The sequence below is a fragment of the Sylvia atricapilla genome, chromosome Z, assembly GCF_009819655.1.
Source record: "Sylvia atricapilla isolate bSylAtr1 chromosome Z, bSylAtr1.pri, whole genome shotgun sequence".
In the NCBI taxonomy this organism is placed as follows: Eukaryota; Metazoa; Chordata; class Aves; order Passeriformes; family Sylviidae; genus Sylvia; species Sylvia atricapilla.
Window position 1 is genome coordinate 60,720,976 of NC_089174.1, and position 18,898 is coordinate 60,739,873.

At 37.6% G+C, this 18,898-nt stretch overlaps 1 protein-coding gene across 1 annotated transcript; it reads right to left on the reverse strand.

Moving 5' to 3' along the window:
- Positions 1-7,688: 7,688 nt before the first annotated feature.
- On the reverse strand, positions 7,689-16,968 carry LOC136373795 (programmed cell death 1 ligand 2-like). Its single transcript, XM_066338779.1, has 6 exons — positions 16,912-16,968; positions 15,245-15,607; positions 13,890-14,171; positions 12,377-12,517; positions 11,572-11,613; positions 7,689-9,506 (listed from the first exon to the last, which is right to left on the reverse strand). The coding sequence occupies exons 1-6, from the start codon at positions 16,964-16,966 to the stop codon at positions 9,424-9,426; spliced, it is 966 nt and encodes a 321-aa protein (XP_066194876.1). The 5' UTR covers positions 16,967-16,968; the 3' UTR covers positions 7,689-9,423.
- Between the last annotated feature and the right edge of the window lie 1,930 nt (positions 16,969-18,898).

The following is an 18,898-nucleotide window of genomic DNA, read 5'->3' on the forward strand; positions in this document are numbered from 1 at the left end:
TGCCCAGCGCCACCTGTGTCATCCTGACTTGCTGCTTTTCCTGACTGGACCGTTGGTGCATACTATAGATTGTCCTATGTCCAGGCCTGGCTGGCTGTGCCCAACTGGATCTCCTGGGTGGGTTTTGAACTTGACTCAATCACCTTGACTGAGAAGGGCGTGTTTGGAGATGTGTCATTAATTCTTGTCCTGCTTAACCTTGGTGTTAAGCCCTGCTGGGGAGGATGTGGTGCTGAGGTTGCCCCTCATGGGGCAGCTGTGCTCTTGCAGCTCACTGACATTTTGCAAGGATAGTAAAATTAGTTACATGAGGATTGAAATGAAACTTCAGATATATGATTTTTATTTCTTTGATGTCCTTCAGTCTGCTTTTATTAAGGTACATACTTACCTTCTCCATCAGTAAAATATATTTGGAAAACATTTTTAAATTTTCAGATAGGAGATATTCTGTTAATGCTTCACTTGAAAACCACAACGCTAATTTCTAAGGAAATTCTTACTTATTGTGAAATAGATCAGATGACAAATATCAGAATTCAGTATAAAAAGTTTCTCAAGTCTTCTTAGGAGAACTCACACCAAGGATAGAAAATGGGGCCGAATGGGACTTTGTTTGTTCTGAAAGCAGTCATCTGAGTTTTCAGTGTAGTTACTCTCTCTTTTTCAGAAACAGTCAGCTATTTTCCTGCTACTTTGACATGCAACTGTTTCTCAAAGTTCCAATAAATATAGTACTGTGATAGTGGGATGTATGACTTGCTCTTTGAACAGTCACTTTATGTTTAGGTAAGAACATCCCTGCTTTCAAGGATACTTGCTGTGGTATAGTCTCCTGTTCGTCAGTGTGCCTCTATAAATATATCAAAATGCAGCTTGCGACACTAAAATCTACAGGTATCGGGTTTTGGAGGAAAACAAGCAACCTTATCATGCTGTCCTAGCTTACCAAATGCCAGAAGAACCTGTCTTTTCCTGAAGAAAACGGATTTTTAGAAGGCGTTGTATCATTTTAAAATACTACAAAAAAGAACAGTTCGACTTTAATGAAGTGGGAAAATTCTATTAGTTGCACTGAAAATACCAGCTAGACTCCCTAACTCATTTGCGTTTTGCTTCTTTTCTCTCCTTATAGCTTTTTGGATGCTCTGGCTTTTTGGATGGAAAATTAACAATTTCAAAAATTTCAGAGGTGTTCATAGGCACTAGGAGGGGTTTAAAACACGTTTCGTTACTTCTGTCCCTGCGGACTAGCTCACACAATTTGTTTCATCTGCTTTTGTAGCTTGTCTTCACAGGGTCTATCTTAGTGGCACAAAGCCCAGTTGAGCAAAAGACCATGTGCCTGCAAGCGGCATGCACACACCTGTCAGCTGGCTAATGCCTGCAGAAGCAGAGCCATGGGTAGAGCAGTAACTCATACCTGTACTCTGTAGTACAGCTCCCACTGTCAGAGAGCAATGAAGTGAAGGGGGGTAGAGGAAGCCTGAGCAACTAGCTACACACAGCCACATAAGGCTGAAGAACAGTTTAGCTTACCCTTATTTCTTGTTACCTTTTCCTTCTTTTTGCTGTGAAGTTTCTGGTTTCTAAACCATCAATAGTCCCTTTTACTAGAACATTTACTTCATGACTGTGCAAGATGAGAACTGTTTTTCATGTCAAGTAAGTTTTCAACATACATCAGTGTACCTGCAGTTGTTCTCCTGGGTAAACATCAGGTTTGAACAAGTGTCTCTCCTAAGTCAAAACTTTTTTATTAAAACAGACTTTTTCTTTGGTTAGAGACCTAGACAACAAGAGTTTCTGAGCAAGAGCTTAGTAGTGGCTGGCTACAGTTTCTTACTCTTTAAGAGTTTAGTTCAATTAACTCTTCAAGTTTATTGAAGATGGTTATGAAAGAAAATAATTACATGCAAGGCTTACTGGTTGGAAACAATGTCTCAAAAGTTTCAGCTCCAGGAGGGCTGGTGTCCTCACAGGTATAGACCTCAGGTTGTGTTAAAAATGGTTTCTGTGGTCTTTAGAACAGGAACAATGAAGTAGAGAAGGTCTCATTATTGCTGTGTCCAGGACCCCAATGTCACAAGACTCTGGTCATAAAATCCCTTTCATAAACTTACTGAGCTCTAGCTGTAGATGTTTGGCTCTACCTCTTTCACTGAAAAGCTTCTTCTGATCCCCGCTTCTTTAAAACTCTCAAGAAGTCTAATCACTGCAGTACATTTAGCATACAGCCACTTTATGTCTTTATCTCCCTGTCACTATTGTCTTCTAAACAATTCCGTTCCATCCTGGTGGACTATTTCTCCAATAACCTATATCGGATAATTCACTTAACAACAATCCTATCTTCACTTGCACAGGCAGCCAAGATCCAAGGAGTACTCAAGTACTATGCAAAGGGCAATGATAAAAAAGAAAAACCATGCAGGCTTGGAAACAGGAAGTTTAATTACCTGTTATGATTATTCTTTGAAATAACATATCAAAGATCATGTTATAAGCGTAGCCCAGAACTATACCTAAATCATATATGCAGCTGGGCTACTGTTACTGACAGGGTACCTGTCATGGGCAGAAAGAAGTCTTTGCATAAGGTTCATCAAGGAGACCCTTCCTTTCAGTGCAGAAAGGATATACATGCTTTCTAAACTCCTTCTCAGAGGAGTCTTGGTGTGCTGGATCCAATCTTAGCCCAAGACTTGGTGTACAGCTCATTACTCTACATTATATTTACTTCTTTACATTGATATTTATTCCTTTATGACTAAAGGGTTACATAGGTGCACTTGAGCCTTTATATGACTTTGTCCTGATTAAGGATGGCAAACCAAATATATTTATATAAGTAAATGATTTCCTCAGATTGATAGTAATGATATTGAAGGTAATGATTAGACTAAAAGATCTTAACCAGAATTACTTGCTAGACAATAGAGATAGCTGTATGTACTTGTATAGTGCACTATTTACTGAGGCAATATTGAATCAGTTATATTAAAGTTAGCAAAATAATAATTAGTGGATATTGATGTTCCCCAGCTATACCAATGACCACGGACACACCTCTTGCTTAGGCATGAGGACTAACCCTGAGGACTGACTATTCAAGGGAGGAATGTCCACATACACTCTGAGAAGGAATATGTTAAAAGATCTTACCATTACAAAGTGGGAGTGGGCTTTTATAGAGTAAAGTGATTATCAGTCAAAGGTCTCTAGGACAGCCATGTAAGTCAGCAGCTTTAGATGAGTTACCAGTAATATCACTGATTCCTTTATGGGGAACCTTGTATCACCATAGCCAGTTTGCCAGGAAACATTGTTTTTACTCAGAATGTTTTAAGTTCAGAATTGATGACTCAGGCTAGTTTCAGCATTCTGCAATATCGAAAGCAGTGTATGCCCTCTCTTCCATCCAATGCTGCTGGCTTTTTCAAATAGGGTATTGTTCACACTGACTTACCCCCACTCTAGGCAGAGAATTCTGCTACAGTACCTGAGGCATACCAACTAATGAATGAAGCTCAAAACATGCAGATCAACAAAAGATGCATGACTTACATCAAAACCCAACACACAGCAGATTCATAGATTATGACCTTTTGTATGGTACTGGGATCCTTGTCTGTCTAATTGATTTTAGTAATCACTTCCTTTCATTCTTCACAACTTTCCATATTTGAGTCAAGAAACTTTTAGCTTCAGCTCATGAGCAATTTTCCTGTCAATTTCACAAACTAAATCTCGATGTTTTAGACAATGACCTGGAAGCACTAGGAGTGTTACATTATCCCAGTGCACAGTTTGGCTTCCAGAATAAGGGTGTCTGCAGTATTAGAGACTGGATAGGTTGGCAGTGACTCATTGAGCAGGGTTGGCTTGTGCCCTGAACTGGCTTCCACAGCATGTCTTGTTCAAGTGTGCCTTGGCTGAAGCAAGAAAATGCTTCCCAGCCTTGGACTTTTTCCACCCATGTCTTTGCAGTCCGGGGTACAATTGTACAACTCAGCATTGTGGAAATCCTGGGAATACCCAACCCAGGCAACTTCCTCCCAGTGGAGGTTCTAGGAGGACAGGGGGTATAACATTCTGTCCTCTTGCAGCAATTGTCATAAGCATTTTTAGTTTGGAAAACTGAACAGCTTTGTAAAAATAAAGTTTGAGGCTTTTTATAAAGAACCAAACTTCATACACTCTAACATAGTGGTAATTAAAACAATGGAGTGAGTAGTAAGAGAAGAATGTATGGGACAGTAGAAATCGTTCCAAGTCACAACATATACTAACCTTCATGCATCTCTGTGAAATTTCATTTAAACAAACTTCACAGATGGGAATTCACCAGATTCTTCATCTCTTAGCTTTGGTGAATTAGATTCTGTGCCTGGTTTTGAGCATTTAACTAGTCTAGAAGCAGGCTAACCTCTGACATCTCCTGCAGTATCTCAGCAAGGTCTCCCCTCTGTGGCTTGCATTTTACTTCACAACTCTTTAGGACTGTAAAGTGCATGCATGGTGAACATAGAATCAAAGACTTTGCATGAAAGTCTAAATATATTGCTTATGCTCAATAAATTTTCATTTTAACAAAATGAATAAATTTAATAAAATTGAATAAATAAAAATTAATAAATTACAAAATAAATTTTGCTCTCTCAGTTTTGTTAGGAGTCTGAGGCAGATCTGTGCACCAGCACTGCAGTATTTTGGGGATGTACAGAAATATCACTCAGCAGTTATAGCTTCTTATATGAACTGGGAAGTTCTTTGAGCTCCCAGTACTTCATCTAACTTTATTATTTTCACAGACATTCTGTGTCCGTCTTGAAAAAAAAATTGTTGACCTTCTCCTGTTCCCTATTCTCAACAACAGCTTCTCCTTTCTCAGTGGTTTTCTTAAGTTTACACATCTATTCACTGATAGAATAGAATTCACTCATCTATTCACTGATAACCTAGCCTGTGTTTTGCCAGGTTTGCGTAGTTAAGACTGTCAATTATCTATTTTACTTCTGTAAAGAGTATATCCATTGTATCACCTGAAAAAAAGTTGATTTCATACACAAATACTGTTGTCTAGTAGCACAGAAATCCTCTTGCTAGCAATGTTGTGATTAGACCCCCAAATTTCTGGCTAGATAGATTCCCCACCTCATTAGTGAAAGCCCCACCTTCACCAGCTGAGACTCAGGTAATTGTCTCACCCTACTGCTTGAAAAACACACGTGGTAAGGATTGAGCTTAAACACACTCTGCAAATTTCTACTGCATTATCCCTTATTCTAACACGGACTTTGCATGAAACATGTTTCACTTCTTACTTGGAAAAGCCCAGTAAGGAAATGTGCTTGTGAGTAAACAAACATTAGCTGATAAAAAAATGCAACAAAAATAAAACCAAAAGGGAACTAAGTAGTTCTTTAAAGACAGCTTTTAACAATGTTTGCACAGTGCAGTTACCTGCTTCAATTACTTTTTACCATATGGCTGCATATTGAGTTTGAGTAAAATATAACCAAGGCACTGGCTATAAAAAACTATTATGCTTAAGCAATAAAAAAAATGAGCACACTTGACCATATGGTGAAGAGAACCAGGATATCTTGTTGAACCAGATTGTAGTCATTGATCTGGGGCTATACTTTCAGGCCACATGTTCATCAGAGTAGAAGAAAAGCCAGATAATTACAAAGGATCTGGAAGTTAATTTGAGCAACAAGCTTCCAGTCAAAGGCCGTTTTGGGTTAGAAGGGACTTCTGAGGTAACTTAGTTGATCTCTATCTCCACAGAAAGAAAAGACAAGCTGGAAGCTAGACTTACTCCTGTAATGGTCACCCTTTACTGTATAGAGGTGGTTTGTAAAACCTTTCTCTGTAACTATTTTATCGGGTAGGTTTTGGTGGCAAACAGTATAGTTCTATCAGATTAAAGAAGAAATTCTTTTGACAGAATATAGTTCTGTCAGAAGAAAGAAGAACTGTAAGAAAAGATGAATTAAGAAAAAATAGGAGTTTCTTGACATCCAAAATTCTAAAGGCATTTCTAGTTGCTCCCATGGTCAGAATCAGCTGGTGGTTTTCTAGTATGCAGACTTAAGTCTTGCAAGGCATTTCAACTGAGTGTTAGAAATATCTCTTCCATTTCAGTCTTTTTCAGAGACAGTAACCGTCTTGATGTTAACTGTTGCTTTCAGACATGTCTATGATAATGGGAATCAAGAAGATGGTATGGGCTGAGGCTGCTGCCAGTATGAAAGAATAAGCTAATCTTATTCTACTCAATCCCCTTAATCACAGACCAAGCTGCAACTCACAGCTACTGAAAATGTTACCATTGTAGAAAAGCTGAAATAAACCCACTGTAAGCCCTTAGGATCTCTGGTAGACAGCAGAGGTAAGGAATTAATAGAAAGACTAGTCACCGAATTTGCCAGTTGCTCCTGTGCTAAAATGGCAAGTACCTCACTCATACATAGTAAAGCAAGTCAGTGGATTAGAAAACTAGGTTTTCCTTAGCCATACCAGAAAAATTAAATACTGGAAACAATTTTTTTCTTCTGCTTGCTTGTGAGAAATGGCCATTATTAAAGTTTAATTAACTACATTTTAGGTGACTATAAACCACCAAGTAGATCCTTTGTACATGTTTTCAAACAAACATTTCGCTAACTTTAGTTGAATCCATCTTCTTTTCCAGTACACTAAGATGCTGTTGCTTATGACATGCACCTAGTTGAGACAAATGTATTGAGATGAATAGAGGCAGTACAGATCAGAAAGGGTAACAGAATCTTCTTATGCAATGTATCCTCTCTACCACTCAAAGATGCCTGATAACAGTACAAATAAGTTTTAAAGTCAAACTCTAAAAACACCTAATAGTTTTATGGTCTAACAACATCAGTTCTTGACTCACTGTAACATTCAAAACTATTAGGAAACCAAACAAAAAGACAACAACAACACCAAACAAAAACTCCCCAACAACCCAAAGTTTTTTAAAAAACCCAACCAAACAACAACAACAAAACACACACAAAGAGAACACCTCAAACAAACAGAACGCAAACCCTTCAAACATTTTGCAGGCAGTTTATCTGTAATGTGAAAACTCTCTTCAGTTTGGAGATAACAGCATGTAAAACAGTAGGTGAAGCAGAAATAATAAAGACTCATCATATCACACACATATCATATGCTCAATGATTTACAGTAAAAGACAGGTCTTGCATGAATTCATAGATGTACACAGACTGGCCAAACTGCTGACAAGCTAATTTTCACACGCTCGGTTGTGACAGTCAGCTTCATAAGCATCCAGTGACAGCTGGTAAAAATAGAAACTCATGAGCCAAAATACATTTCTAGATTCTTGTAATTATTGCAGTAAACACTGCTATTGTTTCATACATAATGGAGTGGATAGGGCATAGGAGAGTTGTGGAAAACTGAGTTGCCTCAGGCTAAGGATGCCAGGTGAAACTTTTCAGTGTACAATCCAGTAAGAGGGAAAGCAGGCTAGTGTTTGCCGTGCCTGTAAAATGAGCAGGAAATGCTACCCACACTTGTTCTTTGCTGCCCACACCAAGGCAGCATTTACTCACCGGTATAAGGTAATGACAGGATGACTTCCATTTCAGTAAGGAACAATGATTATCACCATAATCTAATTGCAAACACTGTGGTGTACTATTTATGTTCATCCACATAAATTCGGCTTTAATTACTTCCATTTCACTTTCACGAGACAAAAATAAACAGAACAAGGCAAAATTAACTCTTTACAGGACCACATTGAGTTAGATTTCACCATGGCTGCTACAGGGCAAGGGCTCATAGATCCTAGCAGAGTACAAATCTGGAACAGAGAGAAATTGCTTGACCTTATGCACTGACCCTTAAATATTGCTAAATGGTACAAACCAGGGCAGTGCCCAAGTTGCTATTCCATATTAAGCTAACCAATGCTTCAAGAAGCTGCTTCTGATTCTCTGACATCTGCCTGATTTGCCATGTCAGCATGAACACAGGACATAACAAGCCTAGAGCAGATTTGTCTCAGCTGAATCCAGTGGCTACAAATGGGTAATTAAAGGTGCAATACCTAGATATTAAATTAAAGATGATGTCAGAGAGAGATTAGTTTTTCTCTTCCACAAATAAAATCAGTGACAGTCCTGGTTTTTAAAATCATCTGTCTTGGTTAAACAAGAGAGGATGAATGCTGATGTTCTGGTTTCATAGCAGCACTGTAGGTCCGCTTTTGCCTGGAATAAATAGCTGCAAAGTGACACTGGAGATGCAGTTACCATCTAAATTCAGAACAAGTGCTATGAAAAACACTTTAATCAGTGGAATTCTTCTACGAGCATACAGAAGTAGCTTCCATGTGAACATCTTTCTTCAATCTTGTTACATCTATCTTAATAGAAAGTGCAGGTTACCAAAGCCATTGGTCTTTCAAAACCATATGACAGACCTTATCCAGTGCCCTGTTTCACTGTCTCTTGACTATCTAAGAGGCAAAGTTGTTTAATTTTAGATGTTTTTCAAAATCTGGTGTTCCAGTGCTAGGAAGTAAAGCAATCTGGCGTGGAAAAGACTCACTTCTTCCTCTGAACAAAGGCAAAATTACTGTTTAAAAATAACCAGTGCAGAAATCTGTTTGAGCTTCATTTTCACTTTTGCTTCCAAATTCCTCCTAAAGAAAATTCTGTTGAATAATCAGTTCAAATTTCAAACTTCTTACTGTCTTGTAGCATAGCATCATAGTTCATTTTTTTTACCTGACTTACTTGTGAGGTTTTATATGGACATAAAAATTCTCTTATGCAACATAATGTTGATTTATTGCTGGTATTGGGAGGTTTTTTTGTCTGTCCTTTGATTTAATTTCAACCTCTTATTGCTATTGTGATATGAAATATCTTACGGATGTTGCCATGATCATGAATAGCTGTGCTAATATCCTGTTTAACGTGTTAGAAAATTTGGAAATGAGATATAGGCATATAATGATGTTTCCACCTGAAAGGTAGTTGACATAAGATAGCATTTACACTTTTATTCAAATTCCACAAGACGTTTGAATCCAAGCACCCTTCCTGAGACCGGAACAGTTAATGAAGGCATTCTTAAACAACAATCCCTTGAGCAACAGTAAACCCCGAAGTAAAGTCAATCAAAGGCACTCAGATGACCTCTCCACAGTGGTAAACCACGTTTTGTGACAACATAGTTCTCAGTAACTTCAAGATGATATGGTATCTGAGGAGGCATAGCTTTCTATCACTGCAGTGCAAATACATCCCCATGGGTTCAACATTTTTCCCAAAGCTAAAGTGCTGTAATTTTCTTTTGAAGTCCCCAAAAACAGATTGAAAAAGTGCAAAATATGGCATGTAAGATGAAGAATTTTCACAGACCCGTACTCCCACTGTCTCTTGAAGCTGTGACAGTTGACAAGTATAAAGCCTCAGTCTGAGAGTTAAAATCATCACCTTAAAGAAAGAAAATGCAATACCATTAGTTTAAAAATTTGCAGTGATTTAGGATAATAAAAGGCCTGATTTTAACAACTGAGTGGTAAAGAGTGAAAGCTCAGTTTTCTGGATCATGCCAAAGCTGCAGTAGCTTCTTAAAGCTGTCATAATTTACAAGAACATCTGCTGCAATCTTTTCTGAAGAAAGAATTATCTCTTATCCGTAGTCCAAATTCTGAATTTTCTATTACAACAAAGCTATCACTCACTTTCAGCCATATAAATGAAATAACAAAACTGAAATCTGTTTAGAGAGCATCCATGGTAATGTTTTTCAGTTACATCTGTGTATGTGATTAAAAGTGTGCAGAACTGGGACTTCAGTGATGAGTTTAAATGTCCTGCATATTCAGTTCTGATACAGCTTGAGCTGTAAGTTAAAACTGGTAACATTAACAATCCTTTTTCCTGTAACCAGAACTGTATGGGTCATTTCCAAGGCACTGTGATAAAGTATCTGTGGCTTTTATGCTTCAACTACCTACTCATCATGGAAAAAAGGTTCTTTCCAGGGTTTCTTAAAAATATCCAGTGCTGAGAAATATAAATGTTTGTCATCTGACTTACTGCATGTTGCAAGTAAGACCAAGTTTTTTTGTCCTTAAAATGAAGAAGTAAAACCACAAAGAGCAGACTTGTCTCCTTCAATTTCTTAATTTCTCTAAGTGGACAGAAGAGGCTACAAAGTGGAGAAATTCTGCAAAATAATACAAAAAGCCAGGGGAAGCTAAACTATGTTCAGACGATTTGCACTGGAATTATGTCCAGACATGCACCAACGCTGTCCTGCAGAATGCTGCTTGCTTTGAGCTTGTGTTCTTTAGTGAACGTCATGATGCCACTGTAGTTTCACACTGTCACATGAAAAATAAGAATGAGACTTTGACTGCAGCAAAGTTTCTGAAGGTGAAAGTGGCCTTCTGAAGGTGTTATTTTAACTATTGGCAGTGGCTCAAACAGTTACAGTTAAGATGCAAACATGGCAACCTGAAGGTGATTTGGAAATCAGCTAATTCATCCCCTCTTCATCCAATCTCCAGCTTGCATGCACAAAGTTTTCTTTTTTTAAAGCTGGTGACTTCTTCATGTATTTTTCAGCAGTGAGAAACATGGGTGGATTCTCCAAAAAATGCTGTCCTTGGAAAAGCCCTGAGTTGTCTCTGTGTTCACTTGGTTAGCTGCATCACAATATTAGTTCATTTGTGCTCCTTGGCAGCCTCTGGGCTGTTTCAATACATTTTATGAGGGTCTGCTTGAATACCGAGGAATTATGGCTGAACCAAGTACCTTTGTACATAACGCTGGCTACAGCCTCTCTCCTCACAATGCATTAACCTGTCAAACTTTTATCTATAGGTAACAAAATTGATTTATCTGAGTAGGTGCATTTAAACTTTTCTTGTCATAATGTTATGTAGTTTTCTATGGTGGCATCTGTGGTTTGTTTTTTCTCCAGTTCAATTTTGATATAGAACAAATAGATGCATCCTGAAAGTTTTTTAGGTGTTTTCTTCCCTCTGAAATGTAACAATTCCTGGATGTCTAGGCAAATCAAATTCTCATAAGGCAATAAATAGCCTAGGAGATGATATAATATTCTAGATAAATGAAGTATCATTTTATTTGTTGTTAAAACCTGTGGCCTGATCCAATAGTATAACAGACTATTGCCACAAAAAATCTTGATGCTTTTGAAAACAACCAGCTTTCTGTGAATATTCTTTTCAGCCAAGACTACTAGAACCTCAACATACAGAGGTGTGTGCTAAGCTAGGTATAAAAGCTATTGATACCTCAGTGAAAGAGAACCAATGTTTATAAATTTTTACATTGCCCAAGAGAAAGTCAAAACTTCAGACACTGCATTTTTAAAAAACTTAAGGAAAAAAGAATTTAAACTGAAAACTATGTTCCATTTTGATGCAACATTGTTTAGGTTGCAATCTAGATACTTTTTTAAGATTTTAGATGTAAGAAAGAAAAATCTGTAAATGCAAATTTAAAAAAATTGGCTGTGACTTACCGTTCTCATCCTTTGTGTTAGGGTTCAGTTTTCTTTGCCTGTCTGTTAAAGTAAATATATACAAATTTAGCTTAAACATTTCTAGATTTGAAAGAAACAATACAATTCAACAAGCCTCTAGATTAAACTGAGCTGTAAGCGCAGTTAAATTTCTTGTTAAACTATATCAAATAAATAAACTTCTCTACGTTTCTTTTCTTTTACAAAACTTGAATAAAATTCTGAAGTCAAAATGTTAAGACTCTCCTTTCATGACTATAAATACATTTGTCTGGTTTTCTGGAGTCTGTTCATGTACAAGAAGATGCTGGAATAATGGTCTTTTTGCTTTATAACTTTTGCACTACTGCACAGGCAAACAAGGAAAGAAATACTTTCTGTGTTAGTTCTGTATTGCACCATTTTAATTATAGAGCTATAATGGAGTTGAAAATAAAAATTCTGCGTAATATACTGTAGCCACAATGTCTTTGTAGCTATAAAGAAAACACCGTTCAAACTCTTACAAACTTTTACAAAGCAGTCCTCCTTACCCAAAGCAAAGTTTGTTTGAACTCTGTACAGAACGCTTAACTGGTCAGTTTTAAAAGTGTAGCTTTCCATACACCTTGTTTCCATTGGTAACAAAGTGAGGGAAATAAAACCCAAGTCAAATTATCCAAGATCTCATTTTATGCCCTCCTGTCATCTAGAAATAAAATATGACCGAAGTCATGCAAGTGTGCCTAGATTTACTAAAATTTCCCAAAGGTTGTTCACAGGAAAAAAAAAAGTGAGAAGTTTCACTATCTGAAGTAAAATGTACCTTTTTTGGGTTGCTCATTCTTGAATGATTTTCTCTTCTGAAGAATTATTAGCACAGAGAGAAGGACAGTTACAATCACACATGCGGGGATGATTAAAGAGATCAGGAATTTTTGTCCACTATACTGTGTACTCATTAAAGCTGTCAAAAACATGAAAGGAAAGTAAATTTATAACTTACAAAACAAGCATTGTTTATCAAGTTATCAGTTATGTTTCTCTAAAGTTTGCTCTAACTGAACAAAGGTTTTTTAAGATTTACCAACATAAAATATAGATATACCATCATAAAATGATTTACTCATTTCATGATTAATTTTTTCTGAAATATTACTGTAAAAAGCCTTACAAAAAAAACAGTCAAATCTCTCATTTGTGTGACATTTGAATCTGGCATCATCCTATTGGCATCTGCCTTTGAAATAGTTGTATATATTGATGACATCCCCTCTCAGTCTTCTCTTCTCCAGACTAAATAAAATCTCCTCATTAGAGAGATGCTCCAGAACCCTCATCATCCTTGTGGCCATCACTGAACCCTCTGCACTACCCCCTTCTCTTCTGTGTCCTGAGGAGCACAGAACTGGGCACAGCACTCCAGATGTGGCCTCACTACTGCTGAGTAAAGAGGCAGGATCATCTGCCTTGACCTGCTGGCAATGTTCTTTCTAATGTGCCCCAAGATACCATTAGCTTTCTTGGCTGTCTCCTGGAGAGCTTTTTGTCTGCCAGGACTCCTAGGTCCTTCTCTGCAGAGCTACTTCACAGAGGTCAAACCCCAGCCTGTGCTGGCATGTGAAGCAATTCCTCCTCAGGTGCAGGACCTTACACTCAATTAAACCTCATTAGGTTTCTCTCTGCCCAATCCTCCAGCTAATCAAGGTCCATGGAATGGCAGCAGAGCCTTCAGGTGGACCAGCCACTCCTCCCAGTTTAGTGTTCCCAGCAAACTTGTGGAGAGTGCCTTTGATTCCTTTGTCCAGGTTGTTGATAAATTTAATAAGCCTGGGCCTGGTATTGATCTTTGGGGAATGCCACTGACAGCAGGCTTCCATCTTGATTCTATTTCTCTGATCACACAACCTTCTGGGCTCTGTCATTTAACCAGTTCTTGATCCTGTTCATCTAACCCACATTTCCTGAGCTTACCCGTGAGGATATTATGGGCAGCAATGTCAAAAGCCTTGCTGAAGTGAAGGTAGACAACTAGGTAGAACACTAAAGTAGGAGACTATGAGGGAAAATACCATACCGCTGAAAAAAATTCCCACTGTATTGACACGAAAATAATGAAAACTACCCTAAAATTAAAATATATAGAAAAAATATAGAAAAAAATACAAACTGGTTCATTGGAGTGGAAGCTAGATGAGACTTCAAAGACATAATACTGATTTGTTCCATTTCCCAAGAGTCAATATTACACCATTTTCTAGAACTGAACTTTGGTGATGGGCCATAGCACATGATGTATATATGAACACTGTCATGTACAAGTTCAAGGTCATACAAACCTAAAGTAGAAATGTGAGCTGAAGTTTCTTCATTCAGTTCTTTATTCCAGAAGACACAGGTGTAGTTCTCACTCATATTTGGTTTGAATATCAGGATGCTGGTGACATTGTAGAGGCCATTTGCAGTCAGTGTATAGGTGGTATTTGCAGATCCACTGAGATTGAAGTTTCCATTTTGCCAGAAAACCTCTGCCAGAGGAAAGCCTTCTGACTGGCACATAAAAACAAACTTGTCTTCACCTGGTATTCTCACTACTTGAGTGTTTATTCTCTTGTAAGATGCTGCATAAGAAGTTGTTGAGTGAAATTGTTGCATGCAACAATAGTCATTTTCCCACTTCATTTTCTCTGCTTCTCTTTAATGCTAAGTATTCTGTGGTTATATCTGTGGGACACTTATTTAAAATTATGAAGGGTGTTTTGTAGAACAATGAAAATGTGATTATTGAATCCTTATCATGCCTGCAGCAAAAGAACACACTCCAGTACTTTATACAAGGCAGCAGTTGACACTAAATTTATAATTTATTGAGACAGAGGAGACAAGTGGAATCTTATGACTCTTATTTTCATTTTTAGAATATGCCACTTCCAGAAAGGTTGATTTTCATGTTTGTTTTACCCTAGCTTATAAACAGTGTAACATTTTCATCATATTAGAACAAAATTGACTTTTCAGAGGAACTAATATGGGTCTTAAGAATGTCTATGTCCATTTTCACTTTTGATAAAAATTGTTATTTAAATATCTGGGTGGGAAACAAATGCTGCCTTGCATCACAGACATGCAATTGTGGAAAACACCAGAAGTCTTTCAAAGGTCTGTCATGCTGTCCAGGAACATATACTTCTATTAATAATGCCCATTAGGCTTCAATGAACACAGAAAGTCATGTCCTTGCTCTGGAAACTGCAGTCACCTGGGGAATCCCCAGCCACTAGGGTAGTTGCAGCAGAGTTCATAAGGTTATTGAAGCATCTCTGAGAAACTTTTGGGAATGACCAGAGGGTGGCCCAACAAGTCAGGGGATCTTACTCTTCCCTCCTCCAAAGGAGAGGAGGGAGGAGGTTACAGTGGAGAAGAGGCTGGAGAAAGAAGGGGAAAGGAAGAAGGATGAAAAGAGAAGAGATGCTGTCCCTCCGCAGCACCAGGTGCTCCTGGAGGAGCTCAGCTGTTGAACCAAAGACTAGCCACCACTAAGAGAACTGCTTTGGTTCATGTGAGGGCTGAGTGCAAAGTCTTGGTCACACAACTAGCAACAAATTCCTTCAGATTACCCAATCTCTACAAGCTTGTAGGAATTTAGTAGAGACGTCTCAGTGAGTATACAATTATATTTAATTTAACCACTCACCTTTTACTTCCAAAACAATGTACTTGTAGTCCACACCCTGGTAGTCAATGAGACAAAGGTATGATCCTGCATCTGTCATCTTCACATTGGTGATCTGAAGGATGGCTCGTCCCACCTTCAGTTCATTGTGCAGAAGTGATGCTCTTCCTATGTAATCAGGATGTTGGGATGGATGGAGTGCCTTCCCATTGCGGAATGTGTACACCTCTTTTGATTTCAATGAGCCCTGCCTTTTCTGCTCCCAAATAACAGTCAGGAGTTCTGGATCTACTGAGCCATTCACAGGGAATTTGCATTCCATGGTCACATTGTTCTCATATTCTGCAGTGTAGAGCTGTTGAGGAACCTCAACTGTAAATAAAGCTATGTGAGGAAAAGAGAACAGTTTCATTAGTTTCATCATAACATGTTCTGATTTTCTTTAAACTTGGGCAAAACTGTGTTAGATAGTATACAGATAATATACTGTATACAGATAGAAGTATATCGTTACTGATTTGACTAAAAGTTTTAAGCATTTTTTATTCATTTTCACACTTATATTTTTACCATATAGTAATTATAGCAAATCATCTATATTCTGTATTGATTACAGAATCTGAAAGATGAGGGCAAAATGACCAAGTTTTATGGGTTGAGGAGTTTTTTCACATTTTATGAGTAACTTAAGGGTAGACCAGTAGTTACACAGGGACCATTTTTATCAAACTATGATATGGTCTCTTACATGTGCTAAGGTTGCAGTAAAAGCAACAATTAATTGTGGAAATTGAAAAATCTAATTTCATTATCCTTTACAAAAAGAAAAACCAGCATAGTTGCGCTGGATAAACATGTATAGCTCAAAATTGCAATGTAGCAATTAGTCTCCACAAACCTGGAACCATGTGAGTGTCATTTGATCTCATGCATTTTCTCAGACATGTGCAACAGTATTACAGAAAATATATCAAAATAATCTTAGCTGTTCACACAATCTGAAATTAATGTTGTTATGAATGGGCTGCCATTTTAAAGTGTACATGATATTGCAGAGTTATTTACAATACATCTTTCAGTATACATTGTTACTACTTCCCATATTGGCAGACAATTCAGGAGCACTTGGAGGTGTTTGTAGTGATATTCCAAAGAGAAGTCCATGCAACTGTTCATGCATTCTTTTTATTGGATGTATCTCTGAAATACTTAGAGGAAAACCTTAGCATTGCTAGGTTCCCCTTAGCAATGTTTGTTTGTTCACTCTAAGACAACTGTAACAAGGGAAAAAATTATGTGAAAAAGTGCCAAGCTCCTCCTGTGTTTTGGCCTGCTTCTGCTACAGGCATGGACAGGGGAACAAAAGTGATTTTACTTCACTGTGTCTTACACTGAGATTGTTATACTTCCCAGTGGGCAATGGTTGCTTTGGTCATCCTCATTACAGCCATGCCACTGATGCTGGACACATCAGCTGCCAGTACATAATATAGTAAAGAAGCCTGACTCTGGAAAATGATGGACACCTGTCCTATGCTCAGTCAGTGCCAGTGCCATCTGTAAGATGGAAAGCAGAGGCTCCAGACATTACTGACCATTCATGCAAGTATTGCTGGAGGTGATGAAGACCACATACTAAAAGCTGCATTTGTTCTGCTAGTGGAACTGGAAAGCAGTTTTTCTCTTACCTGAAACCATGGAGAGATGTGTTTCCAGCAAGAGTATTGTGAGGATCTGAAACATTTTCTCAGATAGGTCTGAAATAAAGGAGGATTGCATTAGAACTTGCAACAACTACCTTCTGCTGAGGCAGATCAGAGCCATGCTAGCCTTTAAAATCCATGATGGCTCATAAACAGAAAAAAGAAACAAACACTAGGCTACCAGCAGAAACAAGGAAAATCCTTATTAGTGCAACTCGTGCACACACAAAGAATATGAAACAGTGGCAATGAAACTGTGGCAAATAAAGAGAACTAAAACATTTCCACAACTTAACTCACGACATTTTCAGGATCTGTAGCTTGCAGGCAGTTTTAAATAGTCTGACAGGGAAATGCTTATTTATTTTTTACTACCCACAAATAATAATCAATTGCAATTGACTCCTCCCATGCTGGAGAGATTAGTGAACAAACACAAGCAGATTTTTTAACTGTCTGTACTAACACCTGATCTAGTTTACAAGATTTTTAGCCCTGCTTTATTTTCAACTTTGCTTTGCATGGGGTATTTAGCAGTTTCTTACTGCCTCAAACCTAAAGACCAGGAAATGCCTGGGACACATTGTTTCCATTGCAGCAGTGGAAATCTCAGAATGGGGAAATTGAAGTTTGCTTCAGAAAGTATTAGAATGAAGACTTACTGCTGCTATTCTTTCACTTTACATATGGCAATGTCTGATGTGTAAAAGTCACCTTGTATTTTGCCTGACAGCAAACCAAAAGCCCTGGAGTAATGCAAAAGGGGAAAGTACAGTTTTTAGAGTGAGTGTTCCAGTAGCAAACAAATTATCACGTATTTTCATACTATTGTATACAGATCAACATAACTAAAAAGAGAAAAAAACAACAAAGAAATGATGGGCAAAATTTATAACAAAAACTAATGAGAGAAGACAGAAGAATTACTTTGAATAAAGCTTGCTAACATGCAGTATAATCTGAAAAAAAAAAATAGAATAAAATACAGAAATAAGCTACAAGGAAGTAAAGGAGAAAGTAAAGAAAAATTTAGACTTCCCCAGAGCTAGACTTACTGAAGAAGGGGTTTCATTTTGCTTCCCTATTTTTTTTGTGGGCTCAGCTTGAAACATTCTGGTTCAAATTTTCTCAGGTGCTGCATTTCTCTCATTGAACATTGAACATTGAACCCTTGAGCTTTCAGTGAGGCTCAAGCTTTAGCAAATTAGCTTTAGCAAATTAGCAGCCAAAATTATGGAACTTCTGGAAATTTAGACCCTTAATCATGTGATGTCACACATAAAGGTTTATATGCAAACTACTGTATGCTGTCATATTACATGTTAATGAAAGCTAGTTAGCTTTATCAGAGGACTGAGTCCATCACTACTTAATGTGTGATGAATCATACTTATTATGGCTGTGTGAGAAAGGAGCTAATAAACATTATCAGTATCTCTATTTTTCAGATGCAGAACTAAAGACTGTTACTATTTGCCATCCTCAGTCTCCTGCTATGCTCACTTCTCCACACAGCTTACCTTGAAGAAGATGGACAGAAGGGGAAGAACTGAATGAAGAATGGAACAATGTTTCACATCAATATTTAGGTCCCTGGATTAACCTTATGTGAGACATTTGAGGTATTCTGCTCTCTTTTTATAGTTCAGAGTACATTGAGAATGCAAAGCATGTTTATTGTATACTAGAGGGGATAGGATTTTTAAAAATATACATATTACTGCTAGTAAAAATAAGAAGATACACAATCAAAGCCCCAGCAGATAATTATAATTGTTAAATATCAAGTACATCTTGCCTGACCAGAGGGATTAGTTTTAGAAAAGCATTACACATAAATACACAAAAGGACCCATATACAAGAATATTTTAACTTGTGATACTGAAAGCAGTCATAGAATGCTTGTGGGAATCAGAAAGGATCTATATTAGAAAGATGAAATATCCATTAGCATAGATCTAGGATCTATTA

What these genes read in the sequence shown, in the direction of transcription:
- LOC136373795 (XM_066338779.1), bottom strand. Translation starts at nt 16,966, where the DNA reads ATGTTTCAGATCCTCACAATACTCTTGCTGGAAACACATCTCTCCATG. An exon ending in CATTGTTTTGGAAGTAAAAG is followed by an intron (nt 14,172 to 15,244) that starts GTGAGTGGTTAA and finishes CTTCTTATGCAG; the next exon opens with CATCTTACAAGAGAATAAAC. An exon ending in GAATGAGCAACCCAAAAAAG is followed by an intron (nt 11,614 to 12,376) that starts GTACATTTTACT and finishes TTACTTTAACAG; the next exon opens with ACAGGCAAAGAAAACTGAAC.